Raw genomic sequence first — 23957 nt, 5'->3', positions numbered from 1 at the left:
TTAAGATGGCAACACGTTTCAGATTACTCGAAGTCGACCGATTTCCTGGTCAAGTAACCAGCTTGGTCCACATTGCTAATGCAAACAAGATTGTGAAAGAGAAGCTTACGCCAAGACAGTTGGACATATTCAAAAGAACAATTTTTGTACGATTTGTAGACGTTGACATGGTGTTTAACAACCCAATTATCCATCACATATTGCTGAGAGAAGTGAAGAGGACGAGATCAGACTCAATGTCATTCTCTGTTTGTGGAAAGATTGTCACTTTTTCGAAGGATGACTTTTTGTTGATGACTGGTTTGTGGCAATCTCTAACACAAGTTGATCAGAACCAACAGTCCTTGTATGAACTTGCTATCAAGTATTTTGGTAATCGAGTGACGAAGGACACCTTACATCTCTGTCAACTTGAAGAAAAATACAAGGACATGGAGTTTGAAAATGATGATGATACTGTGAAGATCACAATAGTTTACTATACTGAGGTTGCAATGATGGGGAAAAACAAACAGAAAAATGCAGTGGACCTTAAACGTTTCTAGGACGTTCAAAACTTAGAGTACTACAACAGTCTTGATTGGGGTACCATTATTTGGGAGAAGACATTGAATGCTCTAAAGACTGCATTGAATGATAAGAGCAATCTATACAAGATGAGGATCAAAGGAAATAAAAATTACGTTGTGAAATACTCTTTACGTGGATTTCCACAAGCATTCTAGGTAAATTTGCTTAACATAATAATCGTGTTGTTTGATTTAACATTAATTTTGTTTTTAATATATTATAAATTTTATTTAGGTATGGACGTACGAGATCCTAACTTCATCGATAGCTGAGAACATTGCGGAGCAAAGGAGCAAGGTGGCTTTGCCCCGCATATTACGATGGTCATGCTCCCACTCAGTGTCCTTCAAAGTACTCGAGAGAGAGATATTCAAGTCTAACAATGCGTGTTTACTCTATGCATAATATGTTTATTTGGTTGTTAAATTGACACTAACCAGTTTACTGGGTTGTTAATGCAGATAAAAGTTAAAGAGGGCACTATCATGTCAGATGCTAAGAGGGAGTTTCGGGATACCCCAGTGGACAAACGACCTATATTTGATCTAGGTGCGGATGATGATAGTTCTGAAAGTGGCAATAGGTCAATTAGTGATGGGGGTAGTCCTGAAAGTGAAAGTGACGGTGATGATCATCGTGGAGATGACAATGATAAAGTTTTCAAGGTGGAGGGAGGGGATGAACCTGAGCATTCTGAGCACGAGGATGCTGAATATGGAAGGGTGGAATGAGGGACATACACACCTAGTGATGATATGTTCTAGGGGATGTACGCGATGAGGACGAGTTGAACCAACTTGATGTCTATCTTGCGGACACCCGTAGAGAGCGACTTGTGGATGAGGAGTGTCCTAAGTATGCTGCCCGCTGCAGGGAGGGAGCCAATCCCGACGAGTCTATTTATTCGTACCTATAGACCATTGACAACTCACTATCGAGGTTGGATGGCCATATATCGGGTTTAGATGGTCGTGTATCCAGTATGGGAGAAAACATGACGGACATGAAAAGGCAATTGTCAGCCATCCTGTCATTGTTGCAGTCTATATGCAAGGTTTGCATTTACTTATGTGCAAGGTTTGCATTTACTATCATTTTATGTCTTTATGTGTTTAGTTTTTACGTGTTCGTGAACTCATCATTTTACTTTACTAATGAAGGGTTCCACGGTGAATAAGAAGACGACCAGGTCACCCATCCCATCTTGGGATCCTGATACCAATAATGCGACTGCCTCTGACACTCTCATCCCCCTCTACAGCCCGATACCACCACTTCACCTACTCTCACTCCCCCTCTACAACCCGATACCACCACGACATCACCAATTGACATCGAACCTATAGAGGCCAACGTACCACAAACAGAGTCCGACACATCTGCCTTACTCACCATGCCACATACAAAGGCTGACATGTTTGGCATCCTAGAGGCCGACACTTCTGGGATTGTTACGACCACAAAAGAAGTTATGCTGGTGAATAATTTATTGATCAGTAATCTTTGTTTATATTTTTATATTTCTTGATCAGTAACATTTTGTTATCTGTTTATGTAGGAATCTCGAAGAATTAGTCATAAGAGAAACCTTGTTGATAAATATACACCCCCAGCTCAAGTAAAGAAGAAAAGTATGGTTAAACATCCTCTCCCAGGTGTAGCTACGTCACTATCCAGAGCGATCGTCACATATAACGTAGCACATGATGTTCCACACAATATCCTTACAGAAATGATGGGCTAGATCTTGGACGACAATACGGACAACGAGGTTCTAGTTTAAACCACTCGCCAAACAATTCTTCAAGGAATTGATTACCCCGAATTCATTGGTCGAGTGCGATGTAAGTTTCCTAGTCTTTACTTCTTTACATGTTAGCTATCTTGTACTTTTACTAACATAGTAATTTTTCGTGCAGACCATAAATACTTTATTTTATTTTATGAAAGAAAAATTTTATACCCGGTCCGACATGTGCATGCACAAGTTCACCATCTTGCCAATTAGTGTAACGGTAAATTTTGATATTTCGTTTCTTAACTTCTCATTATATTTCATTAAGTTTCCTAGTCTTTACTTCTTTACTTAACTTCTCATTTTATTTGACAGAGTTACCTTAATGCTCATGGCGGGGTATTTAAACGAATAAAGAATAAAACACTTCTGGAGGCTGCCCTAGTATGGGAAGATGAAGACACGTATAAGGACTACGTCACCAGTAAATTCGATGTCAAATGGGCAAATGTGGATTTCGTTTATACGGCGATGAATATCATTGACCACTGGATGGTCCTTGCAATGGACATTAACAGAGGCCACATATTCGTGTTCGATTCACTTCCGTCATACACACCAATGACAAAGCTGGTGAATTGGCTAGAGCTATTGATGGTCACAGTACCATCCCTACTTTACTACTATGACGTGGATCGTTCAAAGTCGGACCTATCCACAGCCCATTGGAAAATCTCGCAACCTATGAATGTCAGCATAGAACATGGGTCGCTTGATTGTGGCATCTTCGCAATCAAATTACTAAAACACCTGGTGACTGGTGCTGATCCGTCCGTAATCACTCAGGAGAAGATGAGTGAATATAGGATGCAGTTAGCATGTCAACTATGGGCAAACACTCCATATTTTTTATGTGTATAGAACACGTATTTTTTATGTATGTAAAAACATTTATTTTTTATGTATAATGGAACTACTGCTCTTTTCATTGTATAATTGAAGGAATGTGGTTCTGGTTGAGGCTTTCTTTCCTTTATTAGTAAAGGGGACGCATTTTTATGTAAGTTCAAAGTTCAAAGTTCAATATCAGAATTTTATTAGAACATGTATTTTTTATGTATAATGAAGCTACACCTCTTTTCATTGTATAATTGAACATGTATTTTTTATGTAAGTTCAAAGTTCAAAGTTCAATATCAGAATTGTATCAGAACATGCATAATTGAGCTACTGCTCTTTTCATTGTATCAATGGTATGTAGAACATTATATGGTTAAAGGTTAAAAGTTCAAACATTGAGAGAGTGAGATGTTGAGAGAGAGCGAGATGTTGAGAGAGAGTGAGATTTTGAAAGAGAACGAGATGTTGAGAGAGGGTGAGATTGAGAGACCGAGATGTTGAGAGAGACCAAAATTTTGTGAGAGACCGATATTTTGAGAGAGAGCGAGATTGAGAGAGTATGAAGTTATTGTTTTTTGTCACAAGTATGAAGATTGAGAGAGTATGAAGATTACTATTATAGAAATACTCCAGCTTGTTATTGTTTTTTGTTTACAAGATGAAAGTATGAAGTATGAAGTATTACAAGTATGAAGTATGAAAAAGTATGAAGTATGTTATAAGTGTGAAAAAGTATGAAGTATGTTATAAGTATGAAAAAGTATGAAGTATGTTACAAGTATGATGTATGAAAAACTGATCAATGGTATTTATAACAAGTGAAATGTTACAAGTTAGTTACAAACTAAACTAAATAAGGGGTGTTTGTGTCTCGATTTCTGGCATTTACAGCATGTCGCACGGTTATAAGCGGTTCAGTACAATTTTGGCGGTTATGCCCATAATTCCCACACCGACCACATTTCATTTATCTGCGAAATTCTCCTCTGGATAGTATTCTTCTCACTCTTCGTCGCTCGGCTTATGACAAAAACTTCGGAGGAAGGATAATCTTTTCTACGTAGGAGGTTTTTTCCATTCAGATATGTGGCCAAGTGGATTTATAGGCTCCGTATACGCAATCATTAGAAAGTCCACTGTATAAAATCGACTACAAAGACTATGGATGGGTATATTTATTTCCTTGGCAGCAACAATTGCATGTGAACACAGGACACCAAGTGAGTCAAATTCCTTACACGTGCATTACTTCGTGTGAAGATTGAAAATACCGTCCAATCGATTATCTCGCACGTGTACCCGATTTAATCAATAGGCTCCACCCGATATCGTCTGCCCTTATCGACCTCACTTGCCAATCGGGTTTCACAGTAGTCAGAGTGCAATGTCGTTCGAGATGCCCAGTAATTCCTCTATTCATAGAACCACGATTGGAGCATTCCTCTAACATGTTCAATCAAGCATACTATGGGCAATAGTCGATACTTTTTAGTTAAGGAATTGAAACACTCTGCACTGTTGGATGTCATGTTATCATATCTTCGTTCTATTTGGTAAACCTATGCCCACCTTTGAAGACCGATGTCTTCCAAATATTTCATGACAACACCGTCTCTAAAACTGCGGAGTTCGTCCCATTTTGTCTGGAACTCTGTCATGCGAAATGCCCTTGCTGCATCTCTAAATATCCCAACAACCGTGCTATCCTTAAAGTTTGTAACCAGATTTTGTTCTATATGCCATGTGCACAATCCATGAAATGTTGTGGAGAAAAATGCACGAATAACATTGTTGATAGATACCATCCGATCAAACACAAATACCAGATTATCGGGTTTTCCGATACTGCATTTCAAGTTTGACATAAACCATTTCCATGATCAATCGGTTTCATTGTCCACTATTGCATACGCTAGTGGGTATAATTGATTGTTCCCATCCATAGAAACCGCAACCAACATGGTGCCTTTGTATTTTTCTTTCAAGTGCGACCCATTAACAATAATACAAGGCCGAAAACTTGCGAAACCTCTAATACAAGGCCCTAATTCCATAAACATATACTTGAAATGCACCTCATCTTCAAGTTCAATCTCAAAGATTGTACCCGGATTCTCTATTTTTAGCGCTTCTCCATAAGCATGTAATATGGAGTATGAGTATTCTGGAGTACCTCTAGTGAGATCATACGCGACTTCCCTTGCATGCCACGCTTTATCATAACTTACGTTCACGCCATAATCTCTTCTCATATCCTCAATGATATGACAAGGTTTATAAATACGTCCTATTCCCGTGAACTTATCTTTAATGAGCTGACCAACAATCGTAGCAGTTGCTTGTCTATGATCGTGATTCAAAATTCCAATAGAACATGTGTGCGAACTGCAGTACTTTATGATCTTGAATACATCAGACCCTTCCATTTTGACTGCACGAAGGCTCCACTTACATGTCTCCCCAATACATTTGATAGTGAACAGAGATTTGGTTGATTTCCTGACATTAAATTTAAAATTTTTGTTGATTGACAGAATAGATAATCTCATTTTTAAGTCCTTTTTGCTAAAAAATAGTTGACCAACTTCAACGTCCTCTATCCCAGATGAAGAGGTGCCAGGCATAATCAACTCTGTCCTATGACTTGAAGACACAGATGGTGGAACCACTGAAGTTGCTGTAGAACGACACACATCTTCATGATCACGATCCATTTCATTCAATCCTACTGGTTGCTCATTCACATCCACTGAAGGACCACAATCCATATAATCGAATGTTGATGGTACAGTATTGGTAGACAATGGAATATCATTCTCTTCTCGATGAAACTGATATGATTCCTCGCATTGTCTGTCCACAACCGTATCATCATAACTCACATTTCCAAACCCCATTCCAATATTTTCGTCTTGATTAGATTTCAACGTTACAACTATCTAAAGTCTACTAAGCTCTTCTCGCAAAAGAAGGAAGCAAACATCATCATCATTCATTATGCATTGTGGAAGGGCTTCAAATTCAAGCTTATATTTAACTTTCAGTATAAGATCAAACTCTTTGACATTTGTAACCCTGTAAATGCGAGATTTAAATTCTTCATAATTCAATATATGAGGCATAATGATTCTTCTCAACTGTCCCCCAATATACGAACTTTCATTCTCATCCCAATCACCTCTAAATCGAATAAATAGATAATTTTTTGTCATCCTACAAAGCAAGAGAACATTTTTCATTAAGTTGTACAAGCAATTGAAGTGTACTCTCGCTCTCAATCACGCTTTCTCTCTTAATCTCGCTCTCTCTCAAAATCTCGCTCTCTTTCGTAATCTCGCTCTCTCTCTTACTCTTCCTCTTTCTTACTCTCTCCCAATATAAAATTTTGTAATGCTACCTTTTCAGAAATAACACAGCAAAAATAATTAAACAGACTAAAAATAATTCACCTTTCTGAAAAAGCTATTCCGTTCTGAAAAAGCCTCGTTTTGAAAATTCTCGTTCGAAAAATCTCCGTTCAACAAAACACTGTTGAAAACCAGAGAAGTAATCACCTTTGAAATTGAGTCTAGAGTTTAAAGAAATCACCATTATATTGTGTTTAGGTATTATTGATTTGATTTGAGGCTTCTGTCATGAAAATTATCAAATCATTCGTACACTGACAAGCAATCACATCAAACCAGGGAATTTCAAGCGAGAGCGAGAGCGTTTAATCAGACGAGAGCGAGATTTACCTCGTGAGGCTGGTGTAAGGGCAATTTACGTAATTTGATATGATGATGATATCAGTAGAGGGTCAATTGACATTATTTTTTAAAAATGGGTCATTTGACATTTTGGACCAAAAAATTGGGTCATTCGTACAAATTTTTCGTAGTAATTTCATACCATAGTAATTTTCCGTCTTCGCTTCGTCTCGTGAACATACTGAACATAAGATCAAAATTCATTGATTTTCAAAAGAGAACCCATTTTTCATTTTTACCATTTATTATGGACCATCATGCCATTTCCCCAAATTTGGGGGAAGCCAAGCTACCGTTTTGATTGACTCCATAGTTGTGAACAAAGAAAATTCCTCGCTGATGAGACGAATCCCTCTCTTTCTAGTCTTTACCTCCAATCAAATCCCTTTCATATTCACTCTTCAGCTAAGTCTTCCCTTCAACTTCCACTCCGTTGATTGCTTCCAAGAAAACCCACAATTTATTTCCAACTTTTGAAGTGGGAAATTTCCCCTTCTTCGTCTTCACTTCCACTCTTTCCCACATTTTCACCAAACCCTCGAATCGCCGCCATCGATCCATAACATAACCCTTTTTTCGAAGCAATTTGATGCTTCAAATCCAATTTTCCGATGACCCCACGTTGTTAATAGTTAGTCCTGTGAGGTTCTTGTTATAACACAGCCTTGGTTTTGTGTTTTTGTTTGTTTCTTTCATCTTGTTCCTGCAGTGATAGAAGCTTGGATGGTGAAACCGGATTTGGGTCTGTCTGTGGAATTGAGCTTTGATTCTGAGTCATGAGTTAAGACGAAGATCTGCTTGCTTCCGACCGTGGAGGTTTTGATGGAGGTTTTTGGTCCTTACCCTTTTGAATATTTAGTCTCTTCTCAAATGGGTATAGGCTGTTTTGTATGTTTGTGTTTTGAAGCCATGGATTCCTTTGCTGCTGCTTTGAATAGTGGTATTTGAGAACTGGTGTTCTTTTTTGTGCTAAGTTAATTATGGCTATTAATCAGAAACCTCGCTTCAAAGATGCTGCTCTTAGACGTTTTAAATTGGTTGTTTTTGTGGCATTATTGGGGTTATTGCTGTTTATGATTCTTATGGAAACGAATTCGTTTCGGAATTTTGCTGCTTGGTCTTCTGATGATATTGATGAGGATCCATATCTTGGTTTTGATCGTTTTGATTCTAATGATGTACTCAGGCTGCCAAAACAAAGTGAGTTGTCAATTCGTTTAGAAAAGCGAAATTGGTTGCCGCCTCAAAACTTAGATCTATATCCAAAACTAGCCAAGGATCATATACCTATAGTACTTTACGTGCACAACCGACCACAGTATCTTCGAGTGGTAGTCGATAGCCTGTCCAAAGTTATAGGAATAAGTGAAACCTTGCTAATTGTTAGCCATGATGGGTACTTTGAAGAAATGGACAAGCTTGTCCGGAGCATCAGGTTTTGCCAAGTGAAACAGATTTTTGCTCCCTACTCTCCACATCTCTTTCCCAACAGCTTTCCTGGAGTCTCGCCTTCAGATTGTAAGGGCAAGGATGATCCTAAGACAATACATTGCAGAGGGAATCCCGATCAGTATGGAAACCATCGGTTGCCTAAAATTGTTTCGTTAAAGCATCATTGGTGGTGGATGATGAACACGGTGTGGGATGGATTGAAGGAGACGCGGGGGATATCAGGTCATATTTTGTTTATTGAGGAAGATCATTTTATTTTGCCAAATGCATATCGGAATCTGCAATTACTTGTGACATTGAATCCTAAAAAATGTCCTCATTGCTATTCTGTGAATCTAGCTCCAAGTGATGTGAAGTCAAGAGGAGAGGGTAACAATTTTCTAGTTGCAGAGAGGATGGGTAATATCGGTTATGCTTTCAATCGGACTATTTGGAGGAAGATCCATAAACAAGCAAAGGAGTTCTGTTTTTTCGATGATTACAATTGGGATATAACGATGTGGGCAACCGTTTACCCCTCGTTTGGTAAGCCCGTTTATTCATTACGAGGACCTTGGGCGAGTGCAGTTCACTTTGGGAAATGTGGTTTACACCAGGGTCAGGGGGACAGGGATGTTTGTATTGATAATGGTGCGTTGAACATTGATGTTAGAGATATTGACAAAGTTGCCAACATTAATTCTGAATGGCAAGTTGACGTCTTCAGACATCAGCCTGGCTATGGGGCTGGGTTCAGGGGTTGGGGAGGTTGGGGAGATGAAAGAGACCGTCAGTTGTGTCTAAATTTTGCTCACATGTATCATTCCACACTAAACGGCACAAACGTATCACATTCCTGAAGATTCGGTGATGGAATAGGGAATAGATTGTCAACTTGAAGTAGCCTAGATTCACTTTTTTGTGGTTTATTGACATGATTACTCAAAGAATCATTATCTTAGGTCTATTGACTGTGTCTGTACTACACTAAAGTTTCACATTTTCGATCATACGTTTAATGGGAATGAGATTTTGATGCTTATGAAAAATGATATTGTAGAACTATTCCTCCTGCAGTGTTTGTGTTTGAGTGACAATAATCTTCAGGACTGTTTTCCTTTCTAAAATGGTCTTACTAGAACATCCTTGAGGTGCTCAAGAGGATGATTACTTTATAAGAATTTAGAAAATCAGACTTGCTGATTGCTAAGGAGACGAACATTAATTTTTTGCAAGCTTTGTTTGTTCTTTCAATCTTTGAAGCTGACAAACAGGTATTACTGCTTCTAGTTGCTTATGCATCTTCATCTCGAAACTACTTCTTGACATCCCTCGCTATTTTTCTTCACGTATCAAGGACTTTAGATTTATTGTATCACTCCGTTTAACATGTACGATTGTATCTGTGATTTGAACCACATTGTAACAATGTTGTTCGTACATTATGGTTTGGTTTTCAACAGGCATCTAGCTAGTGATGCTATGAAACGCATTAGACAGACAAGAGGTGACAGCAGAATTACAATGGCAATCAGCAACAAAACACCATCGAGGTATTAAATCTCTGTAGTACCTAGTATGTATTCTCACCCATACTCGCTTTCTGCCACTCAGTTTAAGCTTGCTTGGTTTCGTTTGCTCGAGTTCGACTATTTGGTTTCGTTTTCCCAGTGCCTAACCAAGAAATTGGGAATGTTTACTTTCAAGTTTCATGACAATGTGCTCTCTTGAGGCTGTCATGTCTTCCAAATCAGGCAGCTTTGGTTATAACTTCCCCAAAAACATCTCCCATTTTCATATCTGAGTGTTTTTTCAGTTCGGGAAATTGTTACTCGGTATCGATTCTATTGCTCGAGTTAGAGAACATTACCAAACGATTTCTATGACTTCAAAATTTACTTGGAATTATACTTTTGAAAAAGATTTATTCATAAACTTAAATTTTACTTTGAAGTTTCTTGAAATAGATTTACTTTGAAGTTTCTTCAAGTTCGAGGACTAAAATAGACATTTTAAGAGTTCAAACTCAAATATAACAAATTTGAAAATTCAAAGATTAAGATAGGTTCAAGTTTAAATGTTACTCTAGTTTGATTTTCATATCGTTTGGGATGACGTTTGCAAGTGGAAAAGGTAGTTATGGAAAAATCTTAATTACTTAGGTTGTTTGATAAAACAAATTATTTATTAATCTTTCCATACTCTTGTCGATCTATTCTCAAATCTTTTATAACAATTATTTTACTTAAATTTTTATCTAATAATTTAGATTAGTTGCAATTCAAATCATATAAAATTTCAAATAATTATATTATGATAAATTACAAATTAAATATCAAATACAAAAATAATTGAAATAATAAGTCCAATTTGGTTCGTATAACTAAATTATAAAAGTTTAATATTAATTTATCAAACATAATAATTAGTTTTTTTTAATTAAAACAAAAATTTAATAAATACAACAATTGTCCGTAATTATTTTAAAAAGTTATAGTAGTCCCAAAATAAGCCAAAATCTCTCAAAGAAGAAGAAAGAACCAACAATGACTTTTAAATTGCCTTGGGAAAGAAAAGTCAACTACATGTGAGAGACAAACTTGAACCTAACTTAACTAAAGTAGCGCTTAAAACAAGTTAACTTATAATTAAATAATCTAATTAATGCTCATAACCTTTCACTTTGAATATTGGACTTACAAATACGTTTGGAAAATTTGTACGGATGATCCAAAAATTAGGCCCAAAATGTCAAATGACCATTTTTTAAAAAATAATGTCAATTGACTATCTGCTAACGTCATCGCCCTACCAAGTTACTTAATTTGCCCTTACTTCATGTTCTTACCTTTTTACTGAGAAAACCTACCAAAACTAATCTATTATTCATTCAAATTTTCCAAGACTAACGGTTGTATTGCTCATAAACGAAAAAAAAACTATTTCCGGCTTGCAAACGATTCTACTTTCGGCTTTCAATCGAATCTTATCGGTAAATCTTTCTTTCAATATGTTTTTTTTGTTTGTTTTTTTGGTTTTGGATGTGTTCTGTGGTTGAAGACGAGTAGAAAGAGTTTGTGAGCGAGATAAGTGAGAGTGAAATCGGTAGAGCGACGCCAGAGAAAGCGACACCGGAGAGATAAGTGAACCTATGGTTTTTTTGTTTGTTTTTCTGGTTTTCGATGTGTTGTGGTTGAAGACGAGTAAAAAGAGAGAATGTGAGGGAGATAAGGGAGAGCGACACCAGCAAGAGCGATGCCAGCGAGAGCCGTTCTAGCGAGAGCGATGCCAACGAGATCCATTCTAGCGAGATTTAAACATAATGTTTTTTTACATTTTTTTTTCTGAAGGAGTTTACTGATTGAATTTTTTAATAAATGCAGGAGTGATTTAAGATGGCTACACATTTCAGAATAGCTGAAGGTGACAGATTTTCCGATCAAGTAACCAGCTTGGCCCACATTGCCAATGCAAACAAGATTGTCAAAGAGAAGCTCACGCCAACGTAGTTGGTCATGTTCAAGAGAACAGTTTTTGGGCGATTTGTTGACGTTGATATGGTGTTCAACAGCCCAATTGTCCATCACATGTTGCTCAGAGAAGTGAAGAGGACAATTGTATTTTTTATTCTTTGTAAAAACATTCATTTATTTTTTATGTATGTAAAAATAATCATTTATTTTTTATGTATGTAAAAACATTTGTTGTATAATTGAACATATATTTTTTATGAAAGTTGAAAGTTGAAAGTTCAACGTTCAGTGTCAGAATTTTATCAGAACACATGGCTACTGCTCTTTTCATCGTATAATTGAATTTTATCAGTATCAGAACAGAGCACATCCAAAACCAATTATAAGAACATTCATTATATAATCTTTGTTTGTTATCTATTTTGTTTCAAGTATGTGTTCTGTAAAAACATTCATTGTATAATTGGTTTTGGATGTGTTTTGCTACTGCTCTTATCAATATCAGAATTTTATCAGAACATGTAAGTTCAAAGTTCAAAGTTCAACATCAGAATTTTATCAGAACATGCATAATTGAGCTTAGAACATTATATGGTTCAAGGTTCAAAATGGATTGAGAGAGCGAGATGTTGAGAGAAAGCGAGATTATGAGAGAGAGCGAGATTATAAGATAGAGCGAGATTGAGAGAGCGAGATGTTCAGAGAGAGCGAGATGTTCAGAGAGAGAAAGATTTAGAGAGCGAGATGTTCAGAGAGAGCGAGATTGTGAGAGAGAGCGAGATTGAGAGAGAGCGAGATGTTCAGAGAGAGCGAGATTGTGAGAGAGAGCGAGATTGAGAGAGAGCGAGATTATAAGAGAGAGCGAGATGTTCAGAGAGAGCGAGATTGAGAGAGTACGAATTATCCATTTTGTTACAAGTATGAGGATTGAGAGAGTATGAAGTCATTGTAACAAAATATGGATGTAGTTTGGAAGCTTCTCAAGGAGATTTGCCCGTGCTTCTCAAAGCCATCCTAAACACATCATAATTTTAACATCCTACCTATTGTGACATTCAAGTTGATTGAAAACAAAATAATGATAAAAAAACAGACATGAAAGTTTTGATCGGGCAGGTAATAGCTTTACCACATGAAGTCTCAAATGAATAACGCTCGTGGAAGTACAAGACCATTTCCAATCAGGGCAAAAAGCATTGTGAGAGCTGATAAGCCTTTAATGTTCTCAGGATTCAGATAATTAGTCCACTGAACAAATAGCATATGATGGTTAGTGATAAAATAAAGATGAAGATATATACTTTTATCATTCTAAGAGTTCAAACAGGATAAATACCATTTGCGAAACTAGCATCCACATAAAGAGGAGGGTTGTTGTCCATCCTAATAATGCTCCAACAACTTTCACACCTTTCTCAGGAAGTTTTCCTGCTCGTGCCTGTAAATATTACAAGGACACTTTTAAGGGATGTTGAACTATATTAGAGTGATAACGTTTTTAGCAACACCATGAGGAAAGATTATCTTGGTTTCAGATCTCAATTTCACAATATCCCATTTAATAACTATATACATCTAAAAAAAGTTGTTGTCAGGAAGAATTTGGTCCAATTTGTATATCATTATTGAAAGAGATTCAATCCTCAAAACATGAGATTCCTGTGCTGACATATTTCATTAAAAGATTAGCAAATGCAAGAAAAAAACAAAACACAGGCAAGAAAAAATCTACCAAGCAACTGCTAGCAGTGCTGCAACCAAAGCAGTTACTCCAGGCAAGATACTATTCGATATGAATGGAACAAAAGTAGACCACATAACTTGCAAAAAAGAAAAAATTTCAAAACTAAAATTCCATCTTTTTGAGACAAATTTTACTATTAAATGTTATCATCTCTTGAATGAAGCTGGGGCTAGAAGAGAGATTACCTGGGGGAGAATAAAAAATCCACCAACAGTGATAAAGTCTTCCCAAAATTTCAAGATTTGTACAGGAAGAACATTAAACTAATTCATAAAGTTTATAAGAAGACCAGAAGCCACAACAGCCGACATGGCTGCAAAATAAGGCAGGGGCAATCCCCTGCTATTGCAAGCTGGGTAAAAACTATATATGTTGTTACACGTATCTCAATCTTCATAAGTGTAAAAACAATGACTTCATACTCTTTCAATCCTCATACTTGTAACAAAATGGATAATTCATACTCTCTCAATCTCACTCTCTCTGAACATCTCGTTCTCTAAATCTTGCTCTCTCTGAACATCTCGCTCTCTCTAAACATCTCGCTCTCTAAATCTCACTCTTTCTGAGCATCTCGCTATCTCTCACAATCTCGATCTCTCTGAATATCTCGCTCTCAAACTCGCTCTCTCTTACAATCTCGCTCTCTCTCAACATCTCGCTCTCTCAATCTTTGAACTTTGAACCTTGAACCTTATAATGTTCTAAGCTCAATAATGCATGTTCTGATAAAATTCTGATGTTGAACTTTGAACTTACATGTTCTGATAAAATTCTGATACTGATAAGAGCAGTAGCAGAACACATGCAAAACCAATTATACAATGAATGTTTTTATAGAACACATACTTAAAATAAAATGGATAACAAACAAAGATTATACAATGAATGTTCTTTCAATTGGATGTGTTGTATAATTGGTTTTGGATGTACTCTGTTCTGATATTGATAAAATTCAATTATACAATAAAAAGAGCAATAGCCAGGTGTTCTGATAAAATTCTGATACTGAACTTTGAACTATGAACTTTGAACTTTGAACTTTGAACTTTCATAAAAAATATATGTTCAATTATACAATGAATGTTTTTACATACATAAAAAATAAATGAATGTTTTTACATATATAAAAAATAAATGAATGTTTTTACAAAGAATAAAAAATACAATTGTCCTCTTCACTTCTCTGAGCAACATGTGATGGATAATTGAGCTGTTGAACACCATATCAACGTCAACAAATCGCCTAAAAACTGTTCTTTTGAACATGGCCAACTGCGTTGGTGTGAGCTTCTCTTTGACAATCTTGTTTGCATTGGCAATGTGGGCCAAGTTGGTTACTTGACCGAGAAATCTGTCACCTTCAGCTATTCTGAAACGTGTAGCCATCTTAAATCACTCCTGCATTTATTAAAAAATTCAATTAGTAAACTCCTTTAGAAAAAAAAATGTAAAAAAACATTGTGTTTAAATCTCGCTGGCATCGCTCTCGCTAGAACGGCTCTCACTGGCATCGCTCTCTCTCACAATCTCGCTCTCTCTAGTATCGCTCTCTCCAATGTCGCTCTCTCTTATCTCCCTCACATTCTCTCTTTTTACTCGTCTTCGACCACGACACATCGAAAACCAAAAAAACAAACAAAAAAACCATAGGTTCACTTATCTCTTCAGTGTCGCTCTCTCCGGCCTCGCTCTACCGATTTCACTCTCACTTATCTCGCTCACAAACTCTTTCTACTCGTCTTCAACCGCAAAACACATCGAAAACCAAAAAAAAAAAACAAAAAAACCATATTGAAAGAAAGATTTACCGATAAGATTCGATTGAAAGCCGGAAGTAAAATCGTTTGCAAGCTGGAAATAGTTTTTTTTCGTTTATGAGCAATACAAGCATGCCTTGGAAAATTTGAATGAATAATAGTTTAGTTTTGGTAGGTTTTCTCAGTAAAAAGGTAAGAACACGAAGTAAGGGAAAATTAAGTAATTTGGTAGGGCGATGATGTTAGTAGAGGGTCAATTGACATTATTTTTTAAAAAAGGGTCATTTGACATTTTGGGCCTATAAATTTCCCTTCCATAATTAAAGTCTTTAGGGCATGTTTGGTAGGGATTTCGGAATGATCAAAATCACTTTTGACCTGTCTAAATCTTGTACGATTCAACTCGAAACTTAAGGAAAACGATACAAATTGTGAATTTGAATCGGAAATAACAAGTATTCTACAATTCAAGATTATAAATGTGCGAATCGTTTTTTAATCGAGTCGTTTGATTCAAGATATCTGCAAAAAAAAAAAAAAAAAAAAAATGAAGACAACAAAATATTACTATTAGGGTTTAGTTGTCAACATCGGAGAAGAAGAAATCGTGGATGGCTGATGACAACATTGCGTGGACGAAAATCACGAACCAAAAAATATCCTTGTCAGCGATGAGAAAGAAAAATGGAAAGGGAAAGTTGCAGAGTTTTGAAGAAGATGAAGGAGAAGAAAGAGAAACTTAAAAGTAGAAGATAAAAAATTTCTAGATATTTGCAATACTCAACATAATATTTAATAGAGTATTTATCAAATTATAATTAAAACTGTGTTCTATATCTTATTTTGATATATGAACTTTGAAATTTGGTCTATTTTGGTCCTTAGACTTTAAAAACGACTATTCTAATCTCTGAACTTTTAAAAAATGTTTATTTTGGTTTCCAATGTTAAAATTTTATTAATTCTTAAACAAAATGAAGAGATAATTTGTATATTTAGATAACTAGACTATTAAATAAGTTAGTCACGCTAAAAAATGGAGGGTTTCAATTTTGAATTAGGTGGTAAAACAATTTTCTATAAAACTCAAAAGTCAATTTGCGTTCAAAATTTTGGTCGTTTAGTATTTTGGCATGTTAGTTGTTGACATTTTACTTCCCCTTCCTTTTGCTTGACGCATGTTAGATGTAACTTCATCAAAGAGTTAACAAAATCTTAATAGTATGGACCAAAATAAATATTTTTAGAAAACTCAAGGATAAACCGATTCTTTTTAAAAATTTAAAGACCAAAATAGAATAAGATTCAATGTAAAATAAAATTTAAACCTAAAACTATTTTTAAAAGGTTAAGCCATCTCTTTTTTTTTTCCACTCATTTATACACGTGGAACTTGGAAGTGTAGCTTTTCATCTCCTTTTTTCTCTCACCTTTACACACGTGACTACAATTCTTTATTGGTCAATATTTAATTTTGTGTACTACTTTCTTATTTCTTTTAAATATTCTTTTTTTTTTTTAATATTGTGATTAGGAAAACTATTTAGGGAAATATAGTGGTTTTGAAACTATTTAGAAATCTATGGTTGTTTTGGAGATTTCGAGGCGGGGATTTAGTTTAAAATATTTTTTCGAGAGTTCAACCCTCGACCTGTCGAAAATTAAAGAAGAGATTGAGAGTTTGACCCTCGACCTAAGAAGAGGATGAGGGTTCAACACTCGATCTGTCGAAAACTAAAGAAGAGATCGAGGGTTTGACCCTTGACCTAAAGGAAATTGAGAAGAGGACGAAGGTTCAACCCTCGACCTCTAGAAAATTATAGAACAAACCCTCGACCTAAAGGAAATTAAAGAATCGTTTAGTAATGTATCGCACACAATCGTTTAATAAAATTACTATGCAATCCTTTAGTAATTCTTTATTAACGTAATAATAAATGCATACTTCCGGAAAGAACAAGTGAACGATGAACAACTTCTTTATTAGAAGATAAACGATCGTTTACAATCTCTCCACGATCGCTCAGTATGACTAAACGATCATTTACTAAATCCTCTGCGATCGACCACAAACTCTTAAACGATCGCTTAACTATTACTATTACACGATCGCATTCTCAGAACCTATATGATCGCATACCTTCTACTATACAATCGTATATCAAATGCTACACGATCGCCTAGTAGAAATAGACGATGAGCGGCATGCTATGATGGCCTCTCCGCGACAGTGTCTTTCGAATTCCCACTCTCGAGAGCTCTTTTTCCTCACTACACAATCGCCCACAAACTCCTACACGATTGCTTAGCTATTATAATTAGACGATCGCCTTCTCAAAACCTATACAATTGTGTACCAAGTGCTACACGATTGCTAAGCTTTACTACACGATCGCTGAGCTACTACACACTCGTCGGGTGGAAGTACACGATGAGCAGCATGCTGCGATGGCTTCTCGAAAGCTCTCTTTCCTCACTTCACGATCGCCCACAAACTTCTACACGATCGCTTAGCTATTACAATTAGACGATCGCCTTCTCAAAACCTATACGATCGCCTACCTTTTACTATACGATTGTATACCAAATACTACACGATCGCTAAACTTTACTATACGATCGCATAGTGGAAGTACACGATGAGCGGCACGCTGCGATGGCCTCTCGAGAGCTCTCTTTCCCCACTACACGATCGCTCACAAGCTCCTACACGATCGCTTAGCTATTACAAATAGACGATCGCCTTCTCAAAACCTATATGATCGCATACCTTTTACTACACGATCGTATACCAAATGCTACATGATCGCTAAGCTTTACTCAGATCGCATAGTGGAAGTACACGATGAGCTGCACGCTGCGATGGCCTCTCGAGAGCTCTCTTTCCCTACTACACAATCGCCCACAAACTCCTACACAATCGCTTAGCTATTACAATTAGACGATCGCCTTCTCAAAACCTATACGATCGTATACCAAATGCTACACGATCGCTAAGCTTTAATACACGATCACATAGTGGAAGTATACGATGAGCTGCACGTTGAAATGGCCTCTCGAGAGCTTTCTTTCCTTACTACATAATCGCCTACAAACTTCTACACGATCGCTTAGTTATTACAATTAGACGATCGTCTTCTGAAAACCTATACGATCGTCTACCTTTTACTATACGATCGTATACCACTACACGATTGCTAAGCTTTACTACACGATCACATAGTGGAAGTACACGATGAGCGACACGTTGCGATGGTCTCTCGAGAGCTCTCTTTCCTCACTACACGATCGCCCACAAACTCTTACACGATCGCTTACCTATTACAAATAGACGATGGCCTTCTCAAAACCTATACGATCGCCTACCTTTTACTATACGATCGTATACCAAATGCTACACGATCGTATAATTAAGTTCTACATTATAATTTATAAAATTGTACATTATTCTTTTAATTAAGTTGTACATTATTTTATTGAGAAATAAATAATCTTTTTATCATGTATATTTATTTAAGTGTAGATACTTTTATTGTATATTCAATTTCTTTATTATAATTTATAAAGTTATACATTATTCTTTTAATTAAGTTGTATATTATTCTTCTAATTGAGAAATAAATATTTTTTTAATTGAGAAATAAATATTTTTTTTCTTTCAGATCATGGCTTTAAACCCAGGACCTGTTGATCCCAATGTTTTGTACGACCAGTCCATTCATTGATCATCTGTTGTATGGCGAGATCATACTACTGGAGAAATATCTTGTAGTCGTCGATAGGTAGTTCTCCAACGCACTATCTCACTCCACCCTCGAATACTACTGCTACTGCGAACATCTGGATTCTATGGGTTGCCAGATTGGGATTTATTCAGTTGGACTGATAGATCACAGTCATGGTCGAGAGATGGAGCCCTAAGATGCATACATTTCATATGTCTGTTGGAGAGTACACTATCACTCTACAAGACATAAAAGTGTTGTTAGGGTTACCTGTTGACGATGAGCCGGTCATCAGAGGGATGTACGATGACTGGTCACAAGTTTGTCAACTGTACCTCGGTGTGACCTCACCTGTCAACAAAATTAAAGGATCGAGGTTAAGTTTAATATGGTTAGGAACATAATTCTGTGAGCTCATAGATGATACAGACGAGGAAACTGTTATAAGATATGCGCAAGCATATATACTACAAATGATGGGTGGAAGTCTGTTTTCCGACAAATTAAGTCATTTTGTTTACTTGATGTTCCTGCCACTATTAACTAATCTCTATGATGCAGGATGGTATTTGTGGGGTCAGCATCAGACAAGGTTCTAAAATACATCTTTACATCCTGGTCAAAGTAACGAAAAAAGACGGGTTTGAGCAACTTTTTCATACAGTTTTTCCCTCTTTTCTAGAAAAAACTAACTTACGCAAATAGTAAATGAGAGGACCTTAGCACTTTTTGTTATGGAGTGATTCATCTAAAATTCCCGGGGTTTTGTGAATGAATTCAATTATCAAATCTCAATTGCACGGGATTCCGAGTTTCTTTCATTCGCTGAAAAACAACAAAACTCACTCCGTCCCTACACTCCTAGCTGCATAAGAGCATGTTTGGCATGGTTGTATAGACAACTATGCAAAGCAACAAAACCTGAGGTTCGAGAGATAGCTGAGCCTCTCATACTTTTGCAACTATGGGCTTGAGAGTGATTTCCAACAATGGCTCCACAACTATAACATGTTAATGATGCTCAATTAGTTGGATGAACTTACGGTTTTCGGTATGTTATTTTAATTCAATTTAATTTTTATATCACTGATCTAGTTAATTTAGATTCTAAATTATCAAACTAAAATTTTAGGTGGAGAGACAAATTTTGTGTGACTAGGACAGCCACACATGTAGTAAGCCAATACAGATACATGTTTGATCTGCTTCAACCTGATCAGGTACATTACACTGAACCTAACTGATTATTTTATATACAATTTTATTGTATTTGTCTTTAATGTTCTCTAATATAATATTTTGTGTTTCAGGTTATTTAGGAGTCGTACAAAATTATTATACACATTTTGCCCAATTTCTGTACGAATGGTCAAATATATGGTGGACAATGAGTCCTCTCATATATTTTCATATTGGTGAATGGCATCTTCCTGATAGGGTAATGAGACAATTCGGTTTTTAGCAGGATGTCCCATCGTCTTGTAATACTGAACCCCTACTGCATGATATCGTCTTAAGGACTGTAAATTGGTCTGAAAAAGTTGCACATTTGGTAGTGCGATGGCACTATCGTGCAAGGTTTATTGTAGTGGGGGTTTCTATTGAATAGTTTGACAGGATGTCACTCAAGACTACATTCATTAGTATAATAATATCACAAGGCGCTACGTCACTCGTTCGGGAGCAACTGTGGGTCATCTGGTAAATGAATGAATATTATCTAATTATTTTTTATTTAAATTTATTTTAAATATTATCTAATTATTTTTTATTTAAATTTATTTTAAATATTATCTAATTATTTTATAATTCACAGAGATCGAACAACAGTAGACTCCGTGATGTTGCGAATGATCTGAACTAGGTTCTTGCTATATGTAGTGACAACCAAAGCTATATGGAGGAGATACATTATATGTACGATATACCTATTGTTCCTCCACCAGCTCCTAGACATAGAAGACTTATATGGGAAGAGGATAAGTTTGATGAGATTGCCCATAATGTGGAAGAGTTTCCCATGTGATGCAGACGCATAGTCAAACTGATTATGTTAGTCCGATGATGATGATGCCAACATTTGGTCTAGGACATTATGACTCAGAGGCTGATCCTTCGTCTTCATATGTGCATGGACATGGTCGGGGTTGTGGAGAGCATAATAAATATTTATATCATGAAGCGCTTGAGGTACCAGAGCAACAACAAGAAGAACCAGAGCAACCTCAAATTTGAAGTCGACGATAACCAGCTCGAAATCGACGACGTCTGCCTTATGGGACACATTAATTCTTGTAATTATTTTTATATAAATGAGATATTTTAATTTACACTTTTTTATTTTTATGAGATATTGTTTTTTTAATTTATTCTTTTTAAAACTTGTGTCCATTTTTTTGTTTTTATTTCTCTCTAAATTTTAGACTCTCCATGATTTTCTCTCACTAAAGTTTTTATAATGTTTATCTTATCATAAATGTTCTAAAATATGTGTAATTTAGATACTCATACTTGGTATCCTAATAGTCTATGTGTCATACTTCCATCATCTTATGTGTCATGTTGATCATGTGTCTTGTAAATACAAAACATTAGTGTCCAAGTCATTCTATCTTCTACTTGTCAAATTTTCTATAAATAATGACATTTGGTGGATTTTATAGAGACACACACATTGGTGAGTAGGGATGTACATGGGTTGTGTTGGGAGAATTTTTTGGATCACTCGATAATTCGGGTTGGTCGGATTGGCTACCCGAATAACTCGAATAGGGTCTCCAATCCAACCCAAATTTTAAGGGTTAGTATTCTAAATCTCGTATATCTTATAGTTTGTATTTTGAAAGAAAAATTATTTATTTAATAAAATAAGAGGTATTTTATTTGACATTCATACTGGATCAAATCAATCAAATAAACTAAGATTCAAGGTTATGTGATGTCATTTGAATAGTATGTGATAGACATACAAGTGATTCATGTTCAAGTTATAACCTAAAAGGTCGGTAGTAAATGGATAAAGTTGGGTGCCTTATCTTAGTAAGGCTACGGAAATAACCCACTTTGTAATTGTTACATGAGTTGTAAATGTTATAGACAATATGGGTCATATTGTTCGTGTGGAGACATGTGAGTGAAGGTATCCTGTATAAACTAGACCGGACCGCGAAATAATTAGTTTCTCTTTATAACACCGTTACTCGAAGAAACCAATATTTCGCTAGGATGACCATAGGTAACTTGACCTTAATCCTAAGTGAGTTGTGAACTCCTGTTTATGAGGGAAATCCTTTGATTTATATTGGTAAGAGTGATCATGTTAGCCGACTTAACAAGCCTACCATTTTGAGGATGTGTCCAAATACGGAGCTGAGAACATACCTACACAAAAAGGAATTCACTCATTCCTGAGCATAGGAAAAGTAGATAAATTGCTTCCTTAACAGCTGATTTCGGGTCTTGAACAATGAAGCCTCAACCTCTCACTGGCCCGAGACGTGTTAGCTGGACTATAAACTTTTTGTTCATTAGAGGAATCAATTATACTTAAGGAGTTAGATGTAACTACAAGGGTAAAAGGGTATTTCCATCCAACTGTAATTATGAACAATTTGTTATGGGTCAACTTACTGTTGATTGGTTATATCCATTGACACAGAAATACATCTATAGTATGAAGAGTGCATCTATCGATCTTTAGTGAAGTGATCGGTAGTTAATGAATATTGATTGATTTGATTAAATTAATCTCATATCATTGAAGCTTCTAATTTGTAGGTCCATAAGGTCCCCTTGTTAGCTCACTAAGAAAAATAAAAATGAACAATTTGAATTTTTCAAATTAATTAAAAGAATTTTATATTAATATGATTGCTATAAAGTATAGTGAATTCTGATAGATATGATCTATAGTCCATACTATATTATAATAGAGATATATTTGAATGAAATTCAAATATTAGATTTATATGAATTGGATTCTAAAGAGATATATGCATATAATATGCGATATTTATATGTTAATTAATTAATCAACTTCAAATTAAATTTGATTTATCATATAGTTATTTAATTTGTAGCTAATTAATTAAATAATAGTTAGTTAATTAATTAGCTAAAAGGAGGAAAGTGAAAATGCTTGGAGAAAAGGTTACTCTCTCTCCCTATAAATATACTATTATAATCCTTTTTAGGGTAAGGTTTTATTTTTATGAAAAACAACCTAGACTCCATTCTTCCTCTCTGATCTCTCTTCTTCAAAGAGAATTTCTCTCTAAAAAATTCCTCTATCAAAAGGTCTCGGAGCCCATACTTCCAATTCCTTTTTTATTCCAAGGGAATAACAAGGTAGCCTTATAGGTGGTGTTCTTGTTCGTTGAGAAGCTCGAGATTGTTCATGACCTTTGGAGGAGAAAACGTGAAGAAGGAAAAAAATCCACAAGGTGAGTTTATTTCTTCTCTTCTTCTTCGTTGAAGCATGCTTAGATCATTTTGTATGTTTATCCTTTGAATATTTCCATGAGTTTACTGATTTTAGTTTCTCACAAAATCGTTTTTCAAAATTGTAAGACGACCACACGTTTTTGCAAGAATTCGATTCCCTTCAGGGGAATATATTATAGGCACACAAGCAATATCTAATTAGAAATGCATACATATCAGAATATCTCAGATATATACCAAATAAACAATGGAATATATTACATGAAAACAAAAGGTACTCAAAACAAACAATAGAATATATCACATAATATAAAGACTCAAACGTTAAATGCATTTTCTCTCTCAAATTTAAAATAGAAAATTTTATATTAAATGCATTTTCTCTCTCCATAATAAATACATTTTTCTCTCTCTATGAGACTTCGTA

General features: G+C 35.7%; 2 protein-coding genes across 2 annotated transcripts; one reads left to right on the top strand and one right to left on the bottom strand.

Moving 5' to 3' along the window:
- The first annotated feature begins 7200 nt into the window (after positions 1-7200).
- LOC120078267 (beta-1,2-N-acetylglucosaminyltransferase II) lies at positions 7201-9434 on the top strand. The gene has a single exon (XM_039032491.2). It carries the CDS (start codon positions 7935-7937, stop codon positions 9243-9245), a length of 1311 nt encoding a protein of 436 aa, XP_038888419.1. The 5' UTR covers positions 7201-7934; the 3' UTR covers positions 9246-9434.
- A 3564-nt stretch (positions 9435-12998) lies between these two features.
- Positions 12999-14991, bottom strand: LOC120077379 (maltose excess protein 1, chloroplastic-like). Its single transcript, XM_090313620.1, has 5 exons — positions 14770-14991; positions 13788-13865; positions 13591-13641; positions 13195-13296; positions 12999-13106 (listed from the first exon to the last, which is right to left on the bottom strand). Exons 1-5 carry the CDS (start codon positions 14989-14991, stop codon positions 12999-13001), a joined length of 561 nt encoding a protein of 186 aa, XP_090169746.1.
- Between the last annotated feature and the right edge of the window lie 8966 nt (positions 14992-23957).

The sequence above is a fragment of the Benincasa hispida genome, chromosome 5, assembly GCF_027475165.1.
Source record: "Benincasa hispida cultivar pf3 chromosome 5, pf3_genome.v1.1, whole genome shotgun sequence".
Lineage (NCBI taxonomy): Eukaryota > Viridiplantae > Streptophyta > Magnoliopsida > Cucurbitales > Cucurbitaceae > Benincasa > Benincasa hispida.
This window is presented reverse-complemented; position numbering and strand designations above follow the sequence as displayed.

What these genes read in the sequence shown, in the direction of transcription:
- LOC120078267 (XM_039032491.2), top strand. Translation starts at nt 7,935, where the DNA reads ATGGCTATTAATCAGAAACCTCGCTTCAAAGATGCTGCTCTTAGACGT.
- LOC120077379 (XM_090313620.1), bottom strand. Translation starts at nt 14,991, where the DNA reads ATGGCTACACGTTTCAGAATAGCTGAAGGTGACAGATTTCTCGGTCAA. An exon ending in GAGAAGTGAAGAGGACAATT is followed by an intron (nt 13,866 to 14,769) that starts GTATTTTTTATT and finishes TTTATGAATTAG; the next exon opens with TTTAATGTTCTTCCTGTACA. An exon ending in GCACTGCTAGCAGTTGCTTG is followed by an intron (nt 13,297 to 13,590) that starts GTAGATTTTTTC and finishes TAATATTTACAG; the next exon opens with GCACGAGCAGGAAAACTTCC.